The 23,867-nt window shown below is 41.6% G+C and overlaps 1 protein-coding gene across 1 annotated transcript in view; it reads left to right on the plus strand.

The window, feature by feature from the left end:
• Positions 1-11,324: 11,324 nt before the first annotated feature.
• SLC39A12 (solute carrier family 39 member 12) overlaps positions 11,325-23,867 on the plus strand; it is a 61,033-nt gene continuing 48,490 nt past the window's right edge. The window contains exons 1-3 of the mRNA XM_024575836.3: positions 11,325-11,435; positions 12,686-13,027; positions 20,811-21,092. Coding sequence (XP_024431604.2) covers positions 12,767-13,027; positions 20,811-21,092 — 543 coding nt within the window. The 5' untranslated portion in view covers positions 11,325-11,435; positions 12,686-12,766. The remainder of the gene's footprint in view (positions 11,436-12,685; positions 13,028-20,810; positions 21,093-23,867) is intronic.

The following is a 23,867-nucleotide window of genomic DNA, read 5'->3' on the forward strand; positions in this document are numbered from 1 at the left end:
TTAGAGAAGGAGCAGCATCTGTTTCAAAAGTCTGGTGAGTAGCCTGTTGATAGTATCCCGGAAGAAGAGTGCCTAAGGTTCTATTTGTTTTAAAGTTCTACATAGTCTTAAATTTTCTTTTCTTTGAGAATCTTTGGGCTGAAGAGGCTTGGGGGCGAAAGCAAAAACCAAAATGTAGCAGAGCCTTTCCTTGATGGTGGGCTCTGGGCTGACTCCTTTGTGCGCCAGCCCCGTGGCTGCACTGTGCAAAGAGGCTTGGATTTGCAAGTAAAAACATGGGTGCTGTCCCAACAGACAGGTGCTTAGGAGTACGAGCACCAGCTTTGATGCTCACAGGCCTGAATTTCTGGTGGCACCTACAAGCTGTGTGGCCCTGGGTACTTGTGAAATGTACAGCGGGAAGTTCATTGTGTTCAACTGATACTACATGAGAAAATACACGTGAAGTTGCTTAGCACAGTGCCTAGGCATGGAGAGTACTCAAAAATGTTAACGAAAATTTTGTAACCATTATTTAGAACGGTCAGTGTCTTGGAAAAGAGGAAAGGAGTTGGTGTAAAGGGGCACACGGGAGAAGCTAGGCCCAGAGGAAGCTCAGAGCTGCAGGACCTCGTATATATTACAGCCGGAGACGGTCCCAAAGGGGAAGGCTGGATGCAGAGCACATGCAGCCCTGCCACCAGCTCACAGCCTGCTTTCCTCAGGACATTTGCTGGAAAATCAATCAATCAATAATATAATTTAATGCATTGTAATTAAAATCAATACAAAGGTGTGTTATGATTATACGCGTAGAAGTGAGTGTTGACGTTATACAGCGCCCCGCTGCAAACCGTGTGGGGCACGTGGCCCTGAACCATACACACAGATGGCTCTACCCTTGCTGCCACCTTTTCTTAAGTTGCTGCCGTCCTGTGCTTTGTGTTTCCTGGTGAGCTCCTGTCAGTTCTTTCTAGGTCAAGGCAGGGTGGATATGTACGTGCAGTACTATAATGACATGCGGAAGAAGACGTTTGAAACTCAGACCTCACCAAAAGGCAAAGAGTCAACACTGAATAAAGGACAGATTAGCCTGTCTCCCCACTTCCCTCCTACCTCCTGGCCACTCTGTCTTCCTGCGACAGCACAAGTGTCTGCAGTCGGGAGATACTGCACCCAGGAGAGGGCTCCCACCTGGGGGCTGACTGCCTTGTGTGTATCAGTCAGGAACAAAAGAGCTCCTTCTTTACACTGTTGGCGAGTTAACATGTGAAACTCATTACCCTCAGAAGCTGGTTTGGATTGCAAATGTAACCATGTTTCAAAAAGGCTGATTTCAGCCTGGCTGGGGAAGCAGGCAGGTTGGGCGCTTGGAGTCAGAGCTACAACTGAAGTCAAGCAAAGAAGGTGCTGCTGCCATGTTCATCTAAGTATTTTGTTGTCTTCTTACTCCTATTTCTTGTCTTTGCCTTCCTCAGAGCCCACGTCCAGGGCTTCTCCCTGCCCCTCCACATTGCTGTCTCACCCTAACACAGGAATAGGAACCTGATACTTGGTGACCAAACTGTAGTTTTGACTGTGAGGGTGGAACAAGCCTGGGGGCAGAGCACTGGCTTGTGGCAGTGAGAAGAAATTCACGGTGGGAGCCTTGGGGCTTGCAGCTAGGATGGTGGAGGCTCTGGGGGCCCTGAAACTAGTGAATGGGGTTCGAGCTTTCCTGGGGGGGAGATAACTCCCCGGGTCCCTGTTACAAGGGAGTCTGTAGCCACAGGATATCTGAGACCAGGAAACGCGGGGCTTCCAGGTTGGACATCAGCACGGGGCGGTTAGGAGAAAGGTCCCAAAGTCTCGGCGGAAGCACTGTGCTGCGAGTACTGTTCACAGCAAATCAGGATCCAGTTCTGTGGCCACTGGGCAGGCCCAGCCAATTTCAGGACGTGTTAATTAAAGCTGGGCCAGAAAGCGGGGGCTTAATTCCAGAAACCCGATCCTGAGCCTGTTCCTTCACTTCCCTGTCTCCACGGATCTGCAGCTGGGAGGTCTTGACCAACTCCTCACTCTGCTGGACTGACCGTTCTGGGCTGTAACTCCAGTTGGTCTCACCACAGAGCTTAAGAGAAGCGGGCCAGATCCCTGCTCTAGACAGTTTAGGCAACTCCAAGTGCTCTGTGTTATGGAATGAAAGAGAAGCCAACAGGCTTCTGGAAGCATCTATGCCGCCGATATTTCTATCAACGTTACCAGCATTCTTTTAGGATTATTTTGCCCTGCTGTTCCCAACTGTCATATCCAATTAGTGATTGAGGGGACTAATTACCCCAACTTCTTCCTCTTCTCCTGTCCCGTCTCCTCGCCAGTAGCCATGCTCCTTCCCATCCACCATCCGTGGAATTGAACTCAGTCTCCACCCGTCGTGCTTCATTCTGCAGTCACTGTGTTTCTCTGTACTATGTGCCATCGATGTGCACTCTGTCCCCCTCAAAAGTTTGCATTCTAACTTCTCTTGCCTCCTATAAAATTTACCACTTCGTTCTTTCAGTTGTTTATTCACTAATAATTTATTAAAAGCCCATATCACAGAGCCTGAAGGGCCCCGTGTAATCACTTGTACCACAGACCCTGGGAGCATAATGTACACAGCTAATTAAAGCTCCCCACTCACATCCACTTACTTTCCAGCTAAGTACTTTATTCCACCAACAACTACTTTTCCTCTCATTTGAAAATATCTATTGATGGATTCATTTGAAAGATGGCAGCGGAGTAGGTGGAAGCTGAGTCCACTTGCTTGTGCCTTCAGCACGGATTTCGGCTGATCTTCTGACAAGTGACCTGAACAATCAACAGGATCTCAGCTGATAGGAATTTTTGAAGCCAAAGAGTACAGAGGATGCTTTGCACTGTCTGGTAAGAGATTTTATAAGCTGAGGGGAAAATGCCTTGTGCGAGGCGCCTGCAGCAGAGGTGAGAACAGACAAAATGCAGCACTGTGGCTCCCTCTGCTCCAGGGCGGGGGCCCTGGTCCCACACAGGGAAACCATCAACCCTTATTGGGAGAGACTTGGGGGGATATACAGAGTCTGGGAGACTTAGGCTACACATACACACAGCGAGCAGCACGTCCACAGCTGCAGCGCCAACCGGGAGAGTTCCAGAGAGAAACTGCATCTCCTAAGACTGTCGGAGGCACTGGCAGGCTGTGGACAGCCCTGACCGAGAGAGACTTTATGCTTTTGGGGAGGTGGAGTGCGTAGAGAACCAGCCCAGGGCTCAGTGCTTCAGCGTGGGGGCCACATAGAGGCTCTTTTAAAAGAGGAGCTGAGGAGAGACTTGGCAGGGACCCCAGGCTCACACGCACAGGCAGTGGCTCTGCCAACAAAGAAACCAGAGTGTAAGCACCGTTCCATCCCACAGAGTCCAGCTGCACAGGAAAAACAGAAAGTGGCATGCTGAAAGGTCTGTGGGACCCGACCCAGCACAGCTGGAGAGCACAGGGCCATGAAGAGCAAAGAGCTCGGGCCTGAGTCTCCTGAGAGAGGCAGGAGCTGAATGCCTGAGGTTTGTTGCAGCTGGTCAGGTCCCCTCACCGGCAGGCGTGCCTGACTCCCACCTACAGGATTGCAGGCTCTGCGGATCAGTGAGGCCAGGCTCAGGAGTCCCCTGTTTGGTACATATCCGCCAGGGAAAGAAAGAGAAGCTCTGAAAGGGCTCTTTCTGAACTTTGTCAGACACTATGAGCTACACTGGTTCCTCGGGCCCTGATCCACTGAAATCAGCAGAGCAGATAGATTAGAGACAGGTGCAAAAAGGGGTGTTCAGGGCCCTGCCCAGCCTCGGCTTTCACAGACCTGCCATCAGCGCCAAGAAGGAAACATCTGACCCTTTTACACAGATTGGCCACTCATAAGAAGCGGACAGCTAATTCACCAGAAACTATGCATTATTGGAAATAATTGGGACAGACCAAGACCTATAGTGGGTGGGGAAACACTCCCACCATCTTCCCTGAAGACTAAATAGTGCCTCCCAGGAGTGACCCAGGGATTCCACCCTCCCTATCGAACCAGAGGCCCCTCTGGAGGCCGGTAGATGTGGCACTGGCAACACTACCAGACATTAGATGAACTAGTCCTGGGCCTTGTGCTGATGGAAAGCTGGCGGGGCGGAAAAATGGAGACCAGCCAAGCCTGAAGGGGATAGCCACAGACTGTGGCTCACCTGTAGTCTTGAACAGGCTGCCGAGGACCAGACTGGGACACCACCTGACATTACCAGGGGTGGATCCAGGAAGAGCAGACATTGGCAAACACTACACTCTGCTGAGATGAATTCCACTGTGGTCCTCTTCATTATTTGTGTTGTTTTTCTCTCCTGCATAGGTTTTAAACATTTTTTTCAAGTGGCCCTATTATTTTGCTATTTTATTATTTTAGTTTATTTCAAAACTCATGTTTTACTTTTCCCTTCTCTTACTCCATCTGCTCTTCTTCCTTCCTTTTCTTACTCTTGTTTTAAATTTTATTTTTTCCCTTTCTATGACTTGTTTCTATTCTACACTCTTACTATTTCTCCTCCCTTCAGCCTCTCAAAACCATTTTTCTTGCCATTAGTCATCTCACATTCTTTTCCCCTTTCTTGTAATATCGTTATTCTCTCTCCACCTTTATTAATTTTTGCTAATTGATTGTTGATATGGTCATTGTTGTGGCATTTTTTCAATTTTATTCTGAGATTTCATTATTCTTGTATTTCAAATCTCAAATTTTACTGTTCCCCTCTCCTACTCCATTTTTCCTTTCTTCTGCCCCTTATTCTTTTTGTTTTAAATTTAGTTTTTCCTTCTCTTAGCCTGGTTTTCATTTCTCACTCATTATTTCTTCTCCCTCTATCCCCTCAAAATCATTTTTCCTTCCTTCAGACATCTCATAATCATTTTTTTCCATTTTTCCTTCTTGATCCCTTTCTACCTGTATTGATCTTTGCTCATTTGTCATTAGTATTGCTGTGATGATGGTTTTCTTCAATTTTCTTCCCTGTTTTTTCACTATTCTTTTTTATTTTAACCTCAAAATATGCTCTTCTCTTTTCTTACTCCATTTTGCCCTCTCCCCTCCCCTTTTTATTTATGATATTTTCATTGGGACCCTCTGTGCTTCCTCGACACACCTGTGTCGAAAATTTCTTTTCTTTCTTAGCCTTGTTTCTATCCCCTATTCATACTATTTCTCCTCCCTCTACCCTCTCAAAATCATTAAATTATTTTTCTTTCAGTAGGTCATCTCATATCCACTCTCCTTTCTTATGATAGTCTTAATCTCTTTACATCGTTCTTAATATTTACTAAATTGTTGTTGATAGTGTGGTCATGGGTGGGAGTTACTTTTGCAGGAGTCTGTTTTGTTTCCTGGGTTCTTTTCCTTTGTTCTGGCAGCACCTGCACAACAGCATACAAGACAGGCCGGGAGCTGTGACTCTCAGTCAGCCAGCCACAGGGAAGAACCCACCAAAGACAGCCCAACAGGAACCAAAACCCGATTACAACAAAAGAGCCCATATAAACAGCATAACAGGACATCCCAAAAGCATCCAGCTCAGGAGATAAAGAAGACTGCACCACTGAGCCCCACAGTTCTCCTACCAGAGAAGGCCATGCCACGAACACAGGGAGTCAAAGCAGATCAATCTAATATGCAGAAACAAACAAAAAGAGTCATCTAAAATGGAATGACAAAGAAACAACCCCCAATAAAAAAGAAAGGAGGAATCCCCAGAAAGACTGCTAAATGAAAATGAGGCAAACAATCTGTCAGACATAGAGTTCAAAATAATGGTTTAAAGATGCTGAAGAAGCTCAGTGAGAACTACAAATAACTCTATGGAGCTACAAGTAACTTACTGGGAACTACATTAGCATGAAAAAGGACATAGAAACTATGAATAGGAGCCAGGAGGAAATGAAGAGTACAATATCTAAAATGAAGAATACACTAGAAGGGATTAAAAGCAGGCTAGAAGAAGCAGGGGATCAAATCAGTGATATTTGGAGGACAAGGTAGAAAAAACACCCAGACAGAGCAACAAAACAAAAAAAGACACACACACACACACAATGACAGTCTAAAGGAGCTTCAGGACAACCCAAAATGTAATAATAATCATATCATAGGGATACCAGAAGGAGAAGAAAAGGAAGAAGGGATAGAAAAATCTGTTTGAAAAAGTAATGACAGAAAACTTCCCTAACTTGGTGAGGGAAAAAGTCATGTGTGTCAAGGAAGCACAGAGGGTCCCAATGAAAATGAACCCAAAGAAGCCCACTCCAAGACACATCATGTTAAAAATGGCAAAATTTAAAGACAAAGGGAGAATCTTAAAGGCAACAAGGGAGAAACAGGTAGTATCAATAAGGGAGCTCTGATAAGGTTATCGGCTGATTTCTCAAGAGAAACACTAAGCCAGAGGGGAATGGCATGAAATATTCCAAGTAATGAAAAGCAGAAGCCTGTAATCAAGAGTACTCTACCAAGCTAGGCTCTCATTTAAAATGGAAAGTGAAATAAAGAGTTTCCCAGGCCCCCCCCCCAAAAAAAAAGGTAAAAGAGTACTTCTCCACCAAACCAGGACTGCAAGATATGTTAAAGGGACTACTTTAAGAAGATGAAGAAAAAGAGAGTGAGAGAGAAATACAGGTACAAAGGGGAAAATGACAATGAATAAGTACCTATCAATAATAACCTTAAAAGTAAATGTATTAAATGGTCCAATCAAAAGGCATAGGGTAGCTGAGTAGATAAGAGAGCACAACTTACATATCTGCTATCCACAAGAGACTCACATCAGAACAAAAGATGTACACAGGTTGAAAGTTAAGGGATGGAAAATAATATTCCAAGCAAACAGAAATGAAAAAAAATTGGTAGGCTAGAAACACTTATATCAGACAAAATAGACTTCACAACAAAGGCAATAACAAGAGACAAAGAAGGTCACTATATAATACTTAATGGCACAGTCCAAGAGGATATAACCCTTGTAAACATATATGCACCCAACATAGGAGCACCTAAATACATGAGGAAAATCTTGGAGGACTTCGAGAAAGATATTGACAGCAATATATCATCATGGGGATTTTAAGACTCCACTGTCAACAATGGATAAGTCTTCCAAAAATAAAAAAAAATTTTAAAAAAGAATCAACAAGGATATTGTGGCATTGAACAACACTCTAGATCAAATGGGATTAATTGATATATATACAACTTTTCACTACAAAGAAGCAAACTATACATTCTTTTCAAATGTACATGGAACATTTTCAGAGATAGGCCACATGGTAGGACACAAAACAAGCCTCAACAATTTTCAAGAAAATTGAAATAGTATCAAGCACCTTGTTGGAAGACAATGGCTTGAAACTAGTACCAACCTCAAGGAAAAAACTCAAAGACATTCAAATACATAGAGGCTGAATAACATGTTATTAAATAATGAATGGGTTAACAATAAAATCAAGAAAGAAATAAAAAAATATCTGGGAAAATGATTATGAACACATAACAGCCCCAAACCTATGGGACACAGAAAATCAGTTATGAGAGGGAAGTTTATAGCAATACAGGCCTACCTAAAGAAGATAGAAAAATTTCAAAAAAACAACCAATCTCTATATCTACAAAAACTAGAGGAACAACAACAAAAATCTCAGAGTGAGTAGAAGGAAGGAAATAATCAAGATCAGAGCATAATTAAATAACATAAAGATTAAAAAACAATTCAGAGAATCAATGAATACAGGAGCTCATTCTTTGAAAAGAGAAACAAAATTGATAAGCCTTTAACCAGACTCATCAAGAAAAACATAGAGAGGACCCAAATAAATAAAATCAGAAATGAAAGAGAAGTTACTCCTGATACCACAGAAATACAAAACATTGTAAGAAATTACTGTGAACAACTATATGCCAAGAAATTGGATAAATAGGAAAAAACAGACAAATATCTAAAAACTACAATCTTCCAAAATTGAATCAAGAAAAGCAGAAAGACTAAATAGACTGATAATAACTAGTGAAATTAAAGCAGTAATCAAAAACTCCTGGCACACAAAAGCCCTGGACTGGATGGCTTCACAGGTGAATTTTACCAGACATTTCAAGAAGAATTAACTCCTATCCTTGTCAAACTATTCCAAAAAATTCAAGAGGAGAGAAAACTCCCAAACTCTTTTTAGGAGGCCATTATTATCCTGACACCAAGACCAGGTAAAGACACAATGAAGAAAGAAAACTACATTTCTATATTATTGATGAACATAGATGCTAAAATCCTCAACAAAATATTGGCAATCCAGATCCAACAATACATTAAAAAGATCATACACCATGATCAAGTGGAATTCATGCAAGGATGGTACAACATATGTGAGTCAAAAATGTAGTATGGCACAAATAAAATGAAGGATAAATATCACATAATCATATCAGTAGATGCTGAAAAGGCACTTGATAACATCCGGCACCCATTTGTGATAAAAACATGCAGCAGAGTGGAAATAGAGGCTGCATACCTCAACATGATAAAGGCCCTGTACAAGAAACCTACTGGCAACCTCATACATACTCAGTGGGCAAAAACCAAAAGCTTTCCCACTAAGATCAGAGACAAGACATGGGTGTTCACTTTCACCTCTCTTATTTGACACAGTCCTGGAAGTTCTAGTCACAGCAATCAAACAAGTAAAAGAAATCCAAATGAGAAAGGAGGAAGGAAAACTGTCATTATTTGCAGATGACATGATACTGTACATAAAAAACCATATAGTCTCCACCAAAAAACTACTTGACCTAATAAGTGACTTTGGCAAAATACTGGGATACAATGTCCATATTCAGAAATTGAGGGCATTTTTACACCAACAATGAAATATCAGAATTAGAAACTAGGAAAAAATCCCATTTACCGTAACAACAGGAAAAATAAAGTACCTCGGAATAATTTAACCAAGGAGATAAAAGACCTGTACTCAGAAAATTATAACACTGAAAGAAGAAATTAGGAAGATGCAAATAAATTAGAAGAACACTGAAAGAAGAAATTAAGAAGATTCAAATAAATGGAAGCATATACTGTGTTCATGGATAGGAATAATTAACATCATTAAAATGACCATACTATCCAAAGCAATCTATGGATTCGATGCAATTCCTCTTAAAATACCAATGGCATATTTCACAGATCTAGAAAAAATATTTCAAAAATTTATATGGAACAAAAAAGACCCCAAATAGCCTCAGCAATCTTAAGAAAGAAGAACAAAATAGGAGGGATCACAATACCTGATATCAAACCATACTACAAGACTACTGTAATCAAAACATTCTGGTACAGGCATAAGAACAGACACATAGATCAATGGAACAGAACAGAGAGCCCAGAAATAAACCTATGTCTCTATGATAAATTAATATTTGACAGAGGGGGCATGGGCACACAATAGAGTACAAATAACATCTTCAATAATGATGTTGGGAGAACTGGACTGTGGTACAGGCAATAAAAAAGTAAATGATAAACAGATGTGACTACATCATATTAAAAGCTTCTGCATTGCTAAAGAAACCATCATCAAAATAAAAAGGGAACTGACTGTATATTGGCCAAGGAAATATTAGAAAAGGGTTTGATCTCCAAAATATTAAAGAACTCATCTGATTAAACACCAGGAAGACAAATAATCCAGTTAAAAAATGGGCAAAGGACCTCAAGAGATACTTCTCCAAAGAGGACGTACAAATGGCCCATAGACATGTGAAACATTGCTCAACATCACTAAGCCATTAGAGAGATGCAAATTAAAACCACAAGGAGATATCACCTCACACTGGTCAAAATGGCCATCATTAGTAAATCAACAAACAAGAAGTGCTTGTGAGAATGTGGAGAAAAGGGAACCCTAGTGTACTATTGGTGGGAATGCAGATTTGTGCAGCCACTATGGAAAACAGTATGGAATTTCCTCAGAAAACTAAAAATGGAACTGCCTTTTGACCCAGCAATCCCACTGCTGGGATCATACCCTAAGAATCCCAAATCTCCAATTCAAAAGAACTTATGAACATGTATGTTCATAGAAGCACTATTTACAATAGCCAAGTGCTGGAAACAGCCTAAGTGCTCATCAGTAGATGAGTGGATCAAAAAACTGTGGTACATTTGCACAATGGAATACTATGCAGCAAAACGAAAGAAGGAAGTCCTATCTTTTGCAACAGCATGAATGGAACTGGAAAATATTTTCTAAGTGAAATAAGCCAGTCAGTAAAAGATGAATACCATATAATCTCACCTATGAGAGGAATCTAGTGAACAAAATAAACTAACAAGCAAAATATAACCAGAGGCATGGAAACATGGAACAGACTGACAGCAACCAGAGGGGAGGCGAGAGGTGGATAGTGGTGGAAAGAAGGGGAAGAGACTATTCAAAGAATGTGTATGAATGACCCATGGACATGGACAACAGTGTATGGACTGACTGTGGGAGCGGGGGGTGGGCTGAGCAGAGGAGGGCAAAGGGGGAGAAATTGGGACAACTGTAATAGAATAACAATAAAAAATTTTAAAAGGAAAATGTATATATTTGAAGCTATAACCACATTAAACCTCTGCACCTTGTAAAATAAATAAGGTTCTAAAGATTCTATTTTTTTCAACAAATCCTTGATTAGAGTGTGGATTAAACAGTTATCACAAAACCAAATGGAAAGAAGAAAATCTAACACTAAATGGCCCTTTCCATTCTGCAATGTAAAATCCTTTAAATTCATTTGGCCCATATGATCTCACCTAGAAGTGGAACCTAATCAACAACACAAACAAGCAAGCAAAATATAACCAGAGACATTGAAATAAAGAACAGACTAAGAGTAACCAGAGGGGAGGGGAGAGAGGGATGGTGGGGGAAAAAAGGGGAAGGTACATCAAGGAACATGTATAAAGGACACATGGTCAAAGCCAAGGGGGGTAGGTTCAAGGGTGGGAAGTGGGGATGGGTGAGGTGGGGGTACCTGATGGGGTGAAAGTGGAGACAACTGTACTTGAACAGCAATTTTTAAAAAAGGGCAATTCTAAAAAAATCGATTAACTGTAGATGATTCTAAAAAAATGGTAATTATTGATAGGAAAATGTTGAGTTCATGAACCACTTTTTTTTTTTGATTTCCCTGAAAACTTGCCAGACAAAAGTTCTCACTTTTATCCACCTTCATTGTTACCTTCAGAGTAGCTTTCTCCATAGCAACTGAAAACTTCGCTGGGCTGAAATAATCCGTTCCAGCTTCCAGTGCACAGTCAAGGAATTTTAAAAACAGAGAACTTTGCAACCACAAAATACTCTCTGAGATTTAAAAGGCTGCAAAGCACCAGACAAATGATCATTTGTCTTTCTTCTGAAGGTAAGCACTGGGTTTTGAAATGTTTGTATCATCTTCTGCCATTCTTAAAATGCTAACCCAAAAATCTTAAATGCCTTTAAAAAAAACCATAAAAGTAATCCCAGTGTGTTTTTTCCTACCCAACAGCCACTATTAGCTCATCTCTGGGCCATGATCTGACATGCTGTTAACATTTTGCATTTCTTCTCCTCCTTCTTCTTCTCCTTTACCTCTCCTTCTCCTCCTCCTCCTTTTTGACAGGAAAGTAGGATTTATTGGTGGATGTAAAGTGTGGGCTGAGACTCTGAAATTTTGCATTTCTTAAGCAATTGTTTGAAGAGATACATTTTTTCTGGAGAGCTGATTAGCTCTAAAGTTGTCCCCCCATCCTTTTAATGACCACTGAATATATGGATTTATCATGGCTCATGAGGTCTGGAAATTCTCTCTTTCTTTTTCAGAATTCTCACCTGGGGATATGTTTTTATTGATTTTAGGGAGAGAGGAAAGGGGTGGAAAAGAGAGAGAAGAGGAGAGAGAGAGAAACATAGATGTGATAAAAGGGAAACATCTATTGGTTGCCTCCTGTATGCCCCTCGACCAGGAATCTAACCTGCAAGCTAGGTATATGCCCTGACCAGGAATTGAACCTGTGCCTTTTTGGTCTACAGAATCACACTCCAACTGAGCCACCTGGCCAGGGCTCTATATCATTTGTACTTTTAATAAACTAAAATCTAAAAACTGACCAGTGTTTTCCGAATGTTACTATTCTTTTTTTCTGGTATCCTTCTTTGTCTAGAACCTTCTAACTCAACATTTACTAAATTAATAATTTACTAAATTATTATTTAGTAAATAATTTACTAAAATGTATTTTCCCTTTTGTTTTATGTACTTATTTCAGTGATAGGGACCACAAAGCACTGAGAGTTTTACTTGACACGGAGATAAAATGAGGACATTTCCTGTCCCGGCTCCCATGACTCATACCCCCAGCATGATGGACAGAGAAATGTATTCTCCTAAATTTTTGACTCTAAGTTTAGTTCAGAGAGAGGCAATGTAACAAAATTCTTGGCTTTCCTACGATCTGAAAGTCTACAACCATGATAGTTTCCGGCCATTTGGGGTCATAAAGGACCTACAGACTCCCTGTTGTTCAGAAGCAGCTTGTCATTGCAAATCAGCTTAGCCACCCAATTAATGAACCCTTTCAAATATGTTGCAGGCACAGTAATTAAAGTCTTTATTTTCCCCCTTCACCACAGAAATTCCTCTGGTTACCATTTCACACCGTGAACACTAACCCACCTGCTCCATCAAAGACTCAAGGTAAAGGAAGAGTGGCAATGTGCTTCTGGACAAGGCTTTTGGTATTCTGTTTGCCATTGTTCCTTCTTCTCAGCGTTTTTCCTTCTACTGAGACAGAGAAATCTTCCACCCAGGATAGCAGCAGCACTTGGAGTCCTGGCCAGCTGACAGAAGTACTCCGAGTTCTCTCTGCTGGCGACCACCCACCCGTGAACCACTCAAGAAGCCTCATCAAAACACTGTTACAGAAAACTGGCTGCCCACGGAGGACAAATGGAATGCAAGGAGACTGCAATCTGGTTAGTGCCATAGAATGGGATTAGGTACCAGGGCAAGTTCAGAAGAGAGCCATGGATTCTCTAGCCTTTTACTTTGGTAAAGCACAGAAAGGCGAACCTTCCAGGACCCAAGTGCACAGAGCACTGTGGCATAATAACTCCCGTAGCTGGGGGACAAAAAGTCATTCTGCATTCTGCGTATAGCACTTAAAGACAGGGAGAATTTTCTTTTTTATTAAAATGGCAACGTTTTGTAAGCCTTTCTACAAACCTTCTGCAGGTTGGGAGGTGTTGACTTGTGAGTGTGAATTTAGTTTTCTCTTCTTTACCAAACTTTACTGGTAAATCTTTACAGATTTACCAATCCCTTTTGTGAGTTTTCAGTCAACTTGCACGTGATAGGTTAGACAGATGCTGTTTCGGAAGCATAAAAACAGTGATCGGATGTTTGTCTAATGTTGAATTTTTAAGTGCTTTCCCCTGAATTATCAATGGCATTTTCTAATATTTTGCATGGTGGGTAACGAAGTGGATAATCATCTTCTCAAAAATAAGAAACCTGAGTTGGGAACGGAGGTGCCATAGGTGAAGCTAAAATGAGACCCAGGGCTCCTGAGTCCCGGCTCCCAGCCTGTGCCTAGCCTGCCATGCGACTCAGACTCCGGCTGCACAACAGGGTCATCAGGGCAGATTTCACAAGATACCCTTGTGGGGCCTTCCTCTTCCAGAGACTGAGATTACACTTGCCTAGGATAGAATTTTTAAAATTTCGTCAGGCCACTTTAATATAAAATCAGCATGGACGTGAGGTCAAAATGCCGTACTCGGGCAGGTGGGTGGCAGCATGGGGGCTGCCAGGAGCAGCACAAGAGGTGAGGACCCGTGTCTTTAAATGTCCACAGACAGACGCTTCGCTGCTCTTTCCCTGACCAATAGGGCTGTTCAGAGTGAACCCACAAATAAGTAAATAAATGCAGATGCCAAAAAAACTAATAAGAGAAGGAAATAAGTGGCCCCCTTAATAAATTTTGGCAGACTTTCTCAACCCTGCTTGGTTCTAAGGGAAACATTTCTGGCCAAGTGTTTTGTTTTTTTCATAACAGAAGGGTCTTGCTCATAGAATATTTCTCTGTTCTGTGCAAACAATAAATAATTCAATAATTAGTGCTATTCCCAAGGGTTCCCACAGAAAACATGTGTTCTAGTAGGCAGCTCATCTGTGATGACATTAATTTATATATATAGCAACATAAGACTTCCCACTGGAAATAACTAGGAGTCATATCTTATTAATGTCCTCTGAGAATTTGCTTCAGGGAAATGTTCTCTAATGACAGACGTGCCTTATTAAGGCTGGCTGAATATTAGGTTAGCTCGGGGGAATGTAAACATGCAAAATTGTTCTTCATTTTTTTTAGGGGGGGGAGGAGGAGTTGTTTTGCACTTTTTGGTTTCTGTGACATTATTGAGAATCTGGCCAAGTTAGCTTCTGTTTGAATTAGTTCTATTCCTAGGAAGTGAACCACTGTCTCTAATAGTTTTGCCCTGTTGCTGCTGCTATTTCTTTTTCTCTTTGGAAAAGACTGAGGTTTAAAAAAAAAGGAAAAAGGCAAATCTCAAATTAACCTGCTCGGAGAACTAGAGTTTACCCAAAACACCATAAGCTAGGAGCCACGACACCTCCCCGTGTCATCCATAAAGACTCAGAAAGAAACGGCATCCTGTTGATCTCACAAACACCCATGTCCCGGTGCAAATCACAGGGCTTCCGTTGTCATTGGATCTTTTTTGCCTTTTTGAGGGTTTTGTCCACTGAGAGGCAGCATTTGTATTAGAAATTTTGTGGTGAAAAGAGGACAAAAGGGTGAGTTCATATCCCCAAATATCTGAAAAAAGAGAAAGTGAGGGGGAAAAAGAGTTCCAAATTTTATTTGTGGTCCCAGTAAAAACTGAGGTCTTTTAAAAATCAATCTGAAGCATTTGAGAGCCCTGTGCATTTACAAGTAAATTTATTCAAGCTGCAGCCTTTGAAAATGGGTAGTCTTGCCTGACTGGGGCCTTTTCTTAATGAGAAGGGTTAGAATGGAGTTTTGATGAGTTTAATGAGGGATTAAGTATCTCCAAAAGAATAAATTGCACTTCAGTAATAATGAGAACCACTACCCTACGTGGGTTCCAGCTGTATTGGAGGAAAAGAACCTGGCTGTGTTTGGAGTCAGTCAGCAGTGTTCTGCCTCCTTCTAGCTGTTAGAGGTCGCACAACTTCAACATCCTCCTATACACGACCTGGGCGGAGATTCCTTCCTCAGGCTGCTTTCTGTGAGAACCACGTGGCTGTGTTTGAATGAGCTTGGACACAGCTTGTCCCCTTATATTTCCTGTACCTCATGGAAATGTCCAGTCCTCCTGTCCCAGGGACACTGTGGAGCAGTGTTTGCAAGGTACCTGCAGTGCTGCTGAGAAATGAGACATTCGTCAGCATCGCCCTCCTGCTGGCCGCCAGCCCCCCTCAACTCTCCCAGGGGTTTGGCGTTTCTAACCAAAATCTCCAGGCGATTCTCGGACCAGTTCAGGGAAGAGAACCGCTGCTTTAAGGCTCTGCATCCAATTCACACCCCTCCCTCCCTTCGTCCTAACTGCCCAGCTAAAAGTGCAAAAATCATCAAACTTTATCTTGTTTATCTAACAAGTTTATCTTAACTCTTCTCAGTTAAGACTTCTTTTTGGCAGTCAGAAATGCCACTAAATCTAGAACAGACCCTCAAAAAGCTACTGCCTGCCATCAGCTGACATCCATCTTGATTTTTGTTTGGGAGGAACTTGGAATACAATTTTCCCCTTGTATTTTATGGTCAATTGTTAGTACCCCTCTCCCCATTCCCCCCAAAACCAACACCTTATGAAAAGCTAAGAATTTAAAAGAGGTCAGTGGGTTTACTCATGATCCCAAGTCAAATTCTAAACATCTTTTGGTCTAAAACCCTTAAAGTTTATCCTGCAGGTTTCACAACTGCTTTATTCATGTAGAAGAAGAGCAATTTCATGCAGCTTTTGTCCTTGAGGCTCTCACCTGGCAGGCAAAGAGTGAATGAAGCTGAATTAAAGCCTGTGGAAAACTACCCAATATCTGAGTGGTCCATTTAGCTTAGTAAGGAGGGCGTCTCACATTTTAACCAGTCTTTTCCCAAAGGTCATAAAAATTTTAAAACTAATTCCCAGAATCTGTGCTTCCCCTACCCCCCTTAAACCTTATGCCTCTACCTAACGAGACTAAAAGAGAAATCAGTGGCTTATTCCTGAATGAGTTCATTCTTCTTAACAAAGAGTCAGGGCTTTGGACAGATCTTGATGCGAATGGGGTTCCAGTGTTTGCAAAGTTTTTGCAAACATCCTCTCCCAGACTCAACTGGCCCTCTGCAAAAACTTTAGCTAAAACTGTGGCGATGAGCTGAAAATTCTCGTCCCCTCATGACTCCCTCCCCATAGTGCCTTTTGTCACATCCATGCTCAGAGAAGAATCATATTTTCATATGTCAGCTCTTCTGATGTGCCCTATAGACTTCTTTCCTCCAGCCACTACCTTCTGAATTAAGGGAACTTGTCTAAGACTTAAATATCATAAAAGAGCACAAAGTTTTCAGCCCATAGTCATTTGATTCACAGTCCAGCTTCCTTTCAGCAGGCCTCAAAATATTAAAGCAAGGGGTAAGTAACATCTGTTTATTCAAGATGACCAAAATCTCTCAGACAAAATGAGCTACTTCCACAACTATTTCAAACTTTTCAAAGTCAGGAACCAATTTATTTTCCAAGTTGCATGCTTTTTACAAACCATTTCTGCAGAGAACATCTGCAGGGTTACAGACCTTACACTCTTCTCCGCTGCCCCGTGCCCTGTCCAACCCTAGGAAGACACACAGCAAGAGTATTGAGGAGGAGCTACCGATGGACAGGGGTCTCAGGCACCTCAGATGGGATGAAGGGTGGGCACATACACTGCTGTGTGCTGTCAGCCAAGCCCTGACCACACGTGCATGGTCTGGGGGCCTCATGGAGGTCCTATTCCTCTTGTTCTTGATGCCCCTCTTCCTACCTACCTGGCCCCATCAGTCAACCTGAACAGCACTTGAAAGTCTATGAACATGACTTCATTCAACCCTCTGGTTGTAGTATTTTTTTTTCTAGGCTAAGTGATTTTTTTTTTCTTTATACCACTGAAAGTAAATTACAACCACATTTACAGCATCATCTGTACCAGTTTCAGACCAGAACACAGTACTGCCTGGTTTCTTATTCCTTAAAAGGTAAAGATTGTTTATTGTATTTTTTCCATTACCATATATGCCTCTTATACCTCCCTCCTCCCTGCAATCACCACACTGTGCCCATGCCCATTAGAAATGATGTGCCATTTGACCCAGCAATCTCACCTCTGGTAATATATGCAAAGGAACCCAAAACACTAATTTGAAAGAACGTAAGCACCCCTATGTTCATTGCAGCATTATTTACAGTTGCCAAGATATGGAAGCAGCCCAAGTGTCCACCAATAGATGAGTGGATAAAACAACTACAGGACATGTACACAATGGAATACTACTCAGCTGTAGAACAGAAGAAAACTTTACCCCTTGTGACAGCATGGATGGACCTGGAAAACATACTAAGTGAAATATGCCAGCCAGAGAAAGACAAATACCATATGATTTCACTCATATGTGGAATCTAATGAACAAACTGAACTAGCGAGCAAAATAGAGACAGACTCATGGATAGTGAGCAAGATGACAGCTATGGGGTGGGGGTGGGGTTAGGAGGTGGAGGGACAGAGCAAAAATGTAACATATTTGTATCAATACATATTAAGCCTTACCAATCCCCTAGCCTCTTCATTGATCAATTTTCTTCCCACCAAACAGAAGGGAGATAAAATTACTGGTGAGGGGTTGCATAGCAAGTATGTAGGTGGGTCCAACATCTTATCTTCTCCATGACACAAAACAATGGAATAACACAGTAAAATCTATCATTGGTAGAAGAGGAATTAAGACTGCGAAGATGCTATTAGCTGTGTGGCCTTAGGCATGTTTCTTACCCTCTCTTAGGTATACACAAGAGGTATACACAAATACTGTGTGTATACACCTCCCTCAGAAGGAAAACATAATTTATACTGGTTTCTGTGCAGAATCCTTGAATACTGCATGTAAATGTACCTACTAATTCATTATGCATTAAATAATTGGGTAACCAGTATTCTAAATACATTATGCAGAAGTATTTGGTGGATTTGTACATAGGCTGTGGACATTTTGTTTTTTTCATTTAAAATAATGTAATAAGGTTCCCATCATCTAAAAAAATCATTATCTGACACCTCTTCCAGAAACAATAGATTTATAGACTGAGGAATACATAAGATTCCTCAGTGCTAAGCCTAATACATAAGAGCTTAGCACTGTCTTGGACACATAGCTTCCAATAAATGGTACCTAATACTACTAATACTTTGGTTTCAGAGGGTTATTTGGTAAAAATGATGGCTTTATTTTACCTGTTTCAACTGACTTACCTTCTTGGGTCCTGGTGTGATACCCGCCAACAGCAACCAGACCATGGACATTTCTAGGAAGCTACTTAGGAAACTGAAAGGCTTCTGTGGCTTCTGTGGTGAAGCTCAATATTCATCTTTAGAGTTGGTCTTGCTGGGAAGTCTGCCCCTCTGTTTGCTGAGTGCTTGTGCCTTGCAGTTGAGTGGGGAGAGACTGGAGTCTGTGTGGCTTGTGAAGTTGTGGTTAGTGCTTTGCTTTAGAGATGGATGACTTGTGTCTTTGTGATTCAGACACTTTGTATCAGATGTTACCCAGGGAGATGCACAGAATCTGTGAATTAGAACCGCTGAGACTGCCATGTCAGAGAATAGGTTAAAAGGTGTAGCAATATAATACTGTACTTATAGTGAGGAGGAGGGCAAAATGGATGAAGGTGGTTAATGGTATGAACTTCCAGTTAAGATCAATCCTGGGGATGGGATGTACAGCATGGTGACTGTAGTTAATATTACCGTATTGTGTATTTGAAAGTTGCCAAAGGAGATCTTAAAAGTCTCATCACACAAAAAAATTTTAACTATGTGTGGTAATGGATGTTAACTAGATTTCCCATGGTAATCATTTTGATACACAACACACACACACACACACACACATATGGAATCATTATATTGTACCTCTGAAACTAATATGATGTTACATATTATACCTCAATTTAAAAAAGGTATAAGCTGTCCTACATTGGGACAACTCCCTCTGGGGCTCAGGACTTGTATCTCTTGGTGCCTTCAGTCTGAGGGTGGTGCCCCGTACTGGGCTGCTTCTGGGATCCTGGGAGAATTCTCAGCAGCTCCCCGACTGTCTCGCAGCAATGGCAGCTCCTGTTTTGCTGCAGAGCTTCCCTCAACAACTCGTCTCTATCTTTTCCTCAATGTTCCCCTGCCTTACCTGGAACACCTTCTCTTGCCAGATTAGATAAGCAAGGTGTCTGTCCATAGGCCACGAAATGAATACGGCATCGTGGAAACATTTTTAGCAATTCTCCTTGGTCGGCTAAAAGAGAGGCAGATGGCATCCATGCACTCCATTTTCACACCCCGCAGGTGCCATTCATTGTGCTAGATGCTAAGACTGAACTGACAAAACAGACAAAACCCAGCCTAAACAGACTGGCCGTCGTCAAAGAGAGAGGGAAGGAAACCCATAGACAACGTCATTTTAGATTCCTAGTGCTGTGAAGAAAATAAAAAATGGGGAGTGCCAGATCTGCCACTAGCTGTATGCGGCTCTTGGGCACTTGAAATGTGGCTCGTCTGAACAGAGATTTGCTGCTCAGTTTAGAATACACACCAGATTTCAAGGATTTAGCATGACAAAAAGAATATTAAATAGCTCACTGATAATTTTTTAAAACTTTATTATTAATACATGTTGAAATGATTGTGTTACACATAAAAGTTTCAATAAAATATATTATTAAAATTAATTTCACCAGTTCCTTTTTATTGTTTAAAATGTGACTACTAGAAAATTTAAAATGATGTGCATGGCTCACATTTGTGGCTTACATTCTATTTCTATTGAACAGCGCTGTGCTGGAGAACGTGGGGTGGCAGTGGGGGCTTTCAACTTTGGACAGTGTGTGCTGGAGGCATCCATGAGGGGCTGGCACTTTAAACTGAGATCAGAGAAGTGAGGGGATCAAGAAGACCTGAGAGATGGTGGGAAAGAGCTTGGTGGAATTGGCAGAAAAATCACAGGGACAGAAGTTTGGTAAGAATGGTGGACGGAAGCTAAGTTGAGGTAGGGAAAGCAGGTTAGGCAGGTGAAACTGGTAGACAGAGAAACTGGTAAAGAACTTGGATTTCATTCTAAATACAATGGACCATTGCTCTCAAAGCCAAAGAGTCAGCTGGTTTTATTCAAGGCAACAAATGGACAACTCGTGTCTCTGTAGTTGGACATAGCGGGACCACTCTTAGGGAATGAGAACTTTCTTGGAGGGCATAATTGTTGCATAAAAGTTCAACTATGACTTTCTTATTTGGTTCGCAGCCCACGCTCAGTCCACTGAGCAACACCAGTCAGGGCCATGACTTTCTTATTTGAATCTGGCTATTGGGCCTGCCCAGTTTCCCCTCCTATCGCCACAGTTATAAGCAGTGGAAACGGTGGTTGTTAGTGTTCTAGGAGTATTTGTTAAGCTTTGCTTGTGTTTCTGTCTTTGTTTTTTGCTTTTTGCTTTTGCCCAGTGCTTTGAACCAGATGCTCTGTTGCTAATTGCTGGAGGAGACTTCGAAGATCAGCTCAGAGATGAAGTGGTCCAGAGAGTTTCTCTTCTCCTCCTCTATTACATCATTCACCAGGAGGAGATCTGTTCTTCAAAGCTCAACATGAGTAACAGGGAGTATAAATTTTACCTACACAGCCTCCTCAGCCTCAGGCAGGATGAAGACTCCTATTTCCTTTCACGGAATGAGACAGAAGATATCTTGGCACTCACCAGACGGCACTTTGGCACTTCTAGAAGCCAGGTAAGAAGGACAAAATTGCTAACTGGCTCTGCTACAAAGACATGGTCTCGGAGCGTTTTTTGCATCAATTATTTATCCCTAAGATAGTCAAGGACTTCTAAGAGAGGTAGGTATTTGTAGTTTTTAGATATGGATGTTAAGTGACATAATTAAAAAGTTGAGTCTAAAATGGGAAATGTAGTGACTAATTATTATAAGATGAGTTTGAGCCAGAAATTGGGTGGGTCAATAGGTGGGTGGGCAGGCCAGGTGACAGGCCAGCTGTCTTCTCCTGAGCACCCCCCCCCCCACACACACACACTGAGCATGAAAGTAAGTGCGACTTCCAACTTTTGATCAGTCTCCAAGGACTGACCCATAGTGGTCTGGGCGCTGTGTCTATTTACCTTGCCTTCTTGCTAGAGAAGGGGAAGGCAGAACCAGCTTGAGAGATGAATGTGTTAGTTTTTTCATCAAAGAAGCAGCTTGCAAAAAGCATTATTCATGAGACAATATCTTTTTTGTGGCTTTTGATTCATGCTGCATATGTTCAGGGGTCTCTTCAAGAGCTTTTCTTCTTTTGCAATTTCTACGGTTAGGAAACAGGCCCCTGCTCTCTTATTGCCTTCATTACTATACCAGCAAAAGCTGGCCTTCCAACTACCTTCTTGCTTTCCCCTTTGTGGCATGAAGTTTCAGCAGATAAAGTTCTCTGATCATAAGAAAGCTTTTAAAAGCATATTTCCTGAGAGAACTAGTTGAGGAGCCACCACCACACTTTGCAAAGTGTGAGAAAACATGTTTTTTTCTCTTGAAATATTCATTGACACATGTCCTAGTTGATTAGAGCTGTTATAACAAAAGTGCCATAAACTGGATGGCTATAAACAACAGAGATTTGTTTCTCACAGTTTTGGATGTTGGGAAGTTCAAGATCAAGGAGCTGGGCAGATTCAGTGGTTGGTGCGGATGTCTTTCTGGTTCATAGATGCCATCTTCACATTGTATCCTCATGTAATGTAAGAGGCAGGGAGCCTCTGGGGTCCCTTTTATAAAGGCACTAAACCCATTCGTGAGGGCTCCACCCTTAGGACCCAATCACCTCCCTCCTATTATCATCACCTTGGGTATTAGGATTTCAACATAATGTTTGGGGGGACATAAACATTCAGACTGTAGCAACATGCCTAAGTGAATTTGATTTTTGCCCTCAACTCTGTCTTTCAGGAGCTCACAGGTATCAGTGTAATCATGCTGCAGCTTAATGGCCAGCAAATATGTCTCCAATTTGCTATAAAGGTTTCATTTCTCTTCTTATTGGCCAAACAAATGGAAAAACATTTTACTAAGGACTTTGTGAACATCACTTTAGTAACAAATTCATGAATCTCAAAATTTGGCCATATATTTTTGTTTTTATTTCCAATTGAGAAAATAGGGTTTCTTTATATAATTCAGTATTTTTGATTAACTAAGAAGGTGTTCCTACATATAATATCTTCACTGCAATATCTATACAATACAGAATCAGTTCAGATTATCCACTAGGATTTTAGTTCTCTTATCTGTTTCTGCCTTTTGATGCAGATTAAATGGACATGGAAATCCAGAGTTTAAAAAGCAGGTCATATGTACATATTTAATGCAGATTTCTGGTTGTCCAAAACATACTGCATATACCTGGGTTTCCAAGTGTTCAGGAGATTAAACATTCCTAGAACAGAATAAAATAATTCAATACTATGTGTAGACCTATTTTATTCATCTATTCAGTCAAGAAGAATTGAACTCTTATTGAGTCAAACCTTTGCTGGGCTTAGACCAATTATCTTCTGGTGGAAAGCACTATGGAAGTTCCTGTGAAGGGTCCTTTAGCCCGTTCACCTGGGCTGGGATTCCTTTAGAAAGTCAGTCAATCCAGACTTTTACAGGAGGCCTGTTGGCACCTCATTGCAGGATGCTGCTTTCTCCAGCTAGAGGCTGGAGGATCACAGAAGGTGCTGGGAGGCCAGGCCCACCACTACTAGCATTTCCAGGTCTTGGTCTGCACAGGACTCAATCTCCATAGGTCAAGCCACTAATAGCTGCTCCAGGTGAGTTTTAACCAGCTCACCAAGAGAAACAACTTTATACCATAGTACTCTAATCCAGCCATTCTCCCTAGTAGCCCAGAGGGTAATCATCTCTCCATTTCTTCATTCTTTTTCACCCAAATGCTCCATTTTATCTTCTGGACTAATGTTAATGTTCACACCTGTCTCTCTTCTTTCCATGGTTTGCTGTTTCCATGATATGAACAGGGATCTATCTGTACAGCTCTCTACTGGCTCTGCCTCTTATAAGGGAGGACCCACATCATGGTCACATCCTAAGGACTTTAGGGCTAGAAACAGTGGTTGGAATTCCTTCTCCTCAATGTCACTTCAAGACTGTTACTCTTTACAACTTTCATGAAAAAACACACCTCAATGAGATTCATACTATCTGTTATTTCAGCTTGTTGTTTTCATCCATGGAACTTCTGGCTACGTCTTCGAATTTATCAAAAGTTTGGTTACTGACTCAGCCTTTCAGTCTGCTTGCCACCACAGCTATGAATATGTTCTTGCCAAGGTCAGCAATTACAAACTTAAGAAAAAATCCAGTTGGCACTTTTCACTCCTTGTCCTATATCACAAAAATGCAACACAGACACAATAATCTCTTGATTCCTATTTTGATGAACCTCCCTTTTCCTTCTTATTGCTGAGCTTCTCTCTCATTCTTTATTTCCGTACATTTTGTTTCTCAATCTAT

Source organism: Desmodus rotundus, chromosome 4, assembly GCF_022682495.2.
Source record: "Desmodus rotundus isolate HL8 chromosome 4, HLdesRot8A.1, whole genome shotgun sequence".
Classification (NCBI taxonomy): domain Eukaryota; kingdom Metazoa; phylum Chordata; class Mammalia; order Chiroptera; family Phyllostomidae; genus Desmodus; species Desmodus rotundus.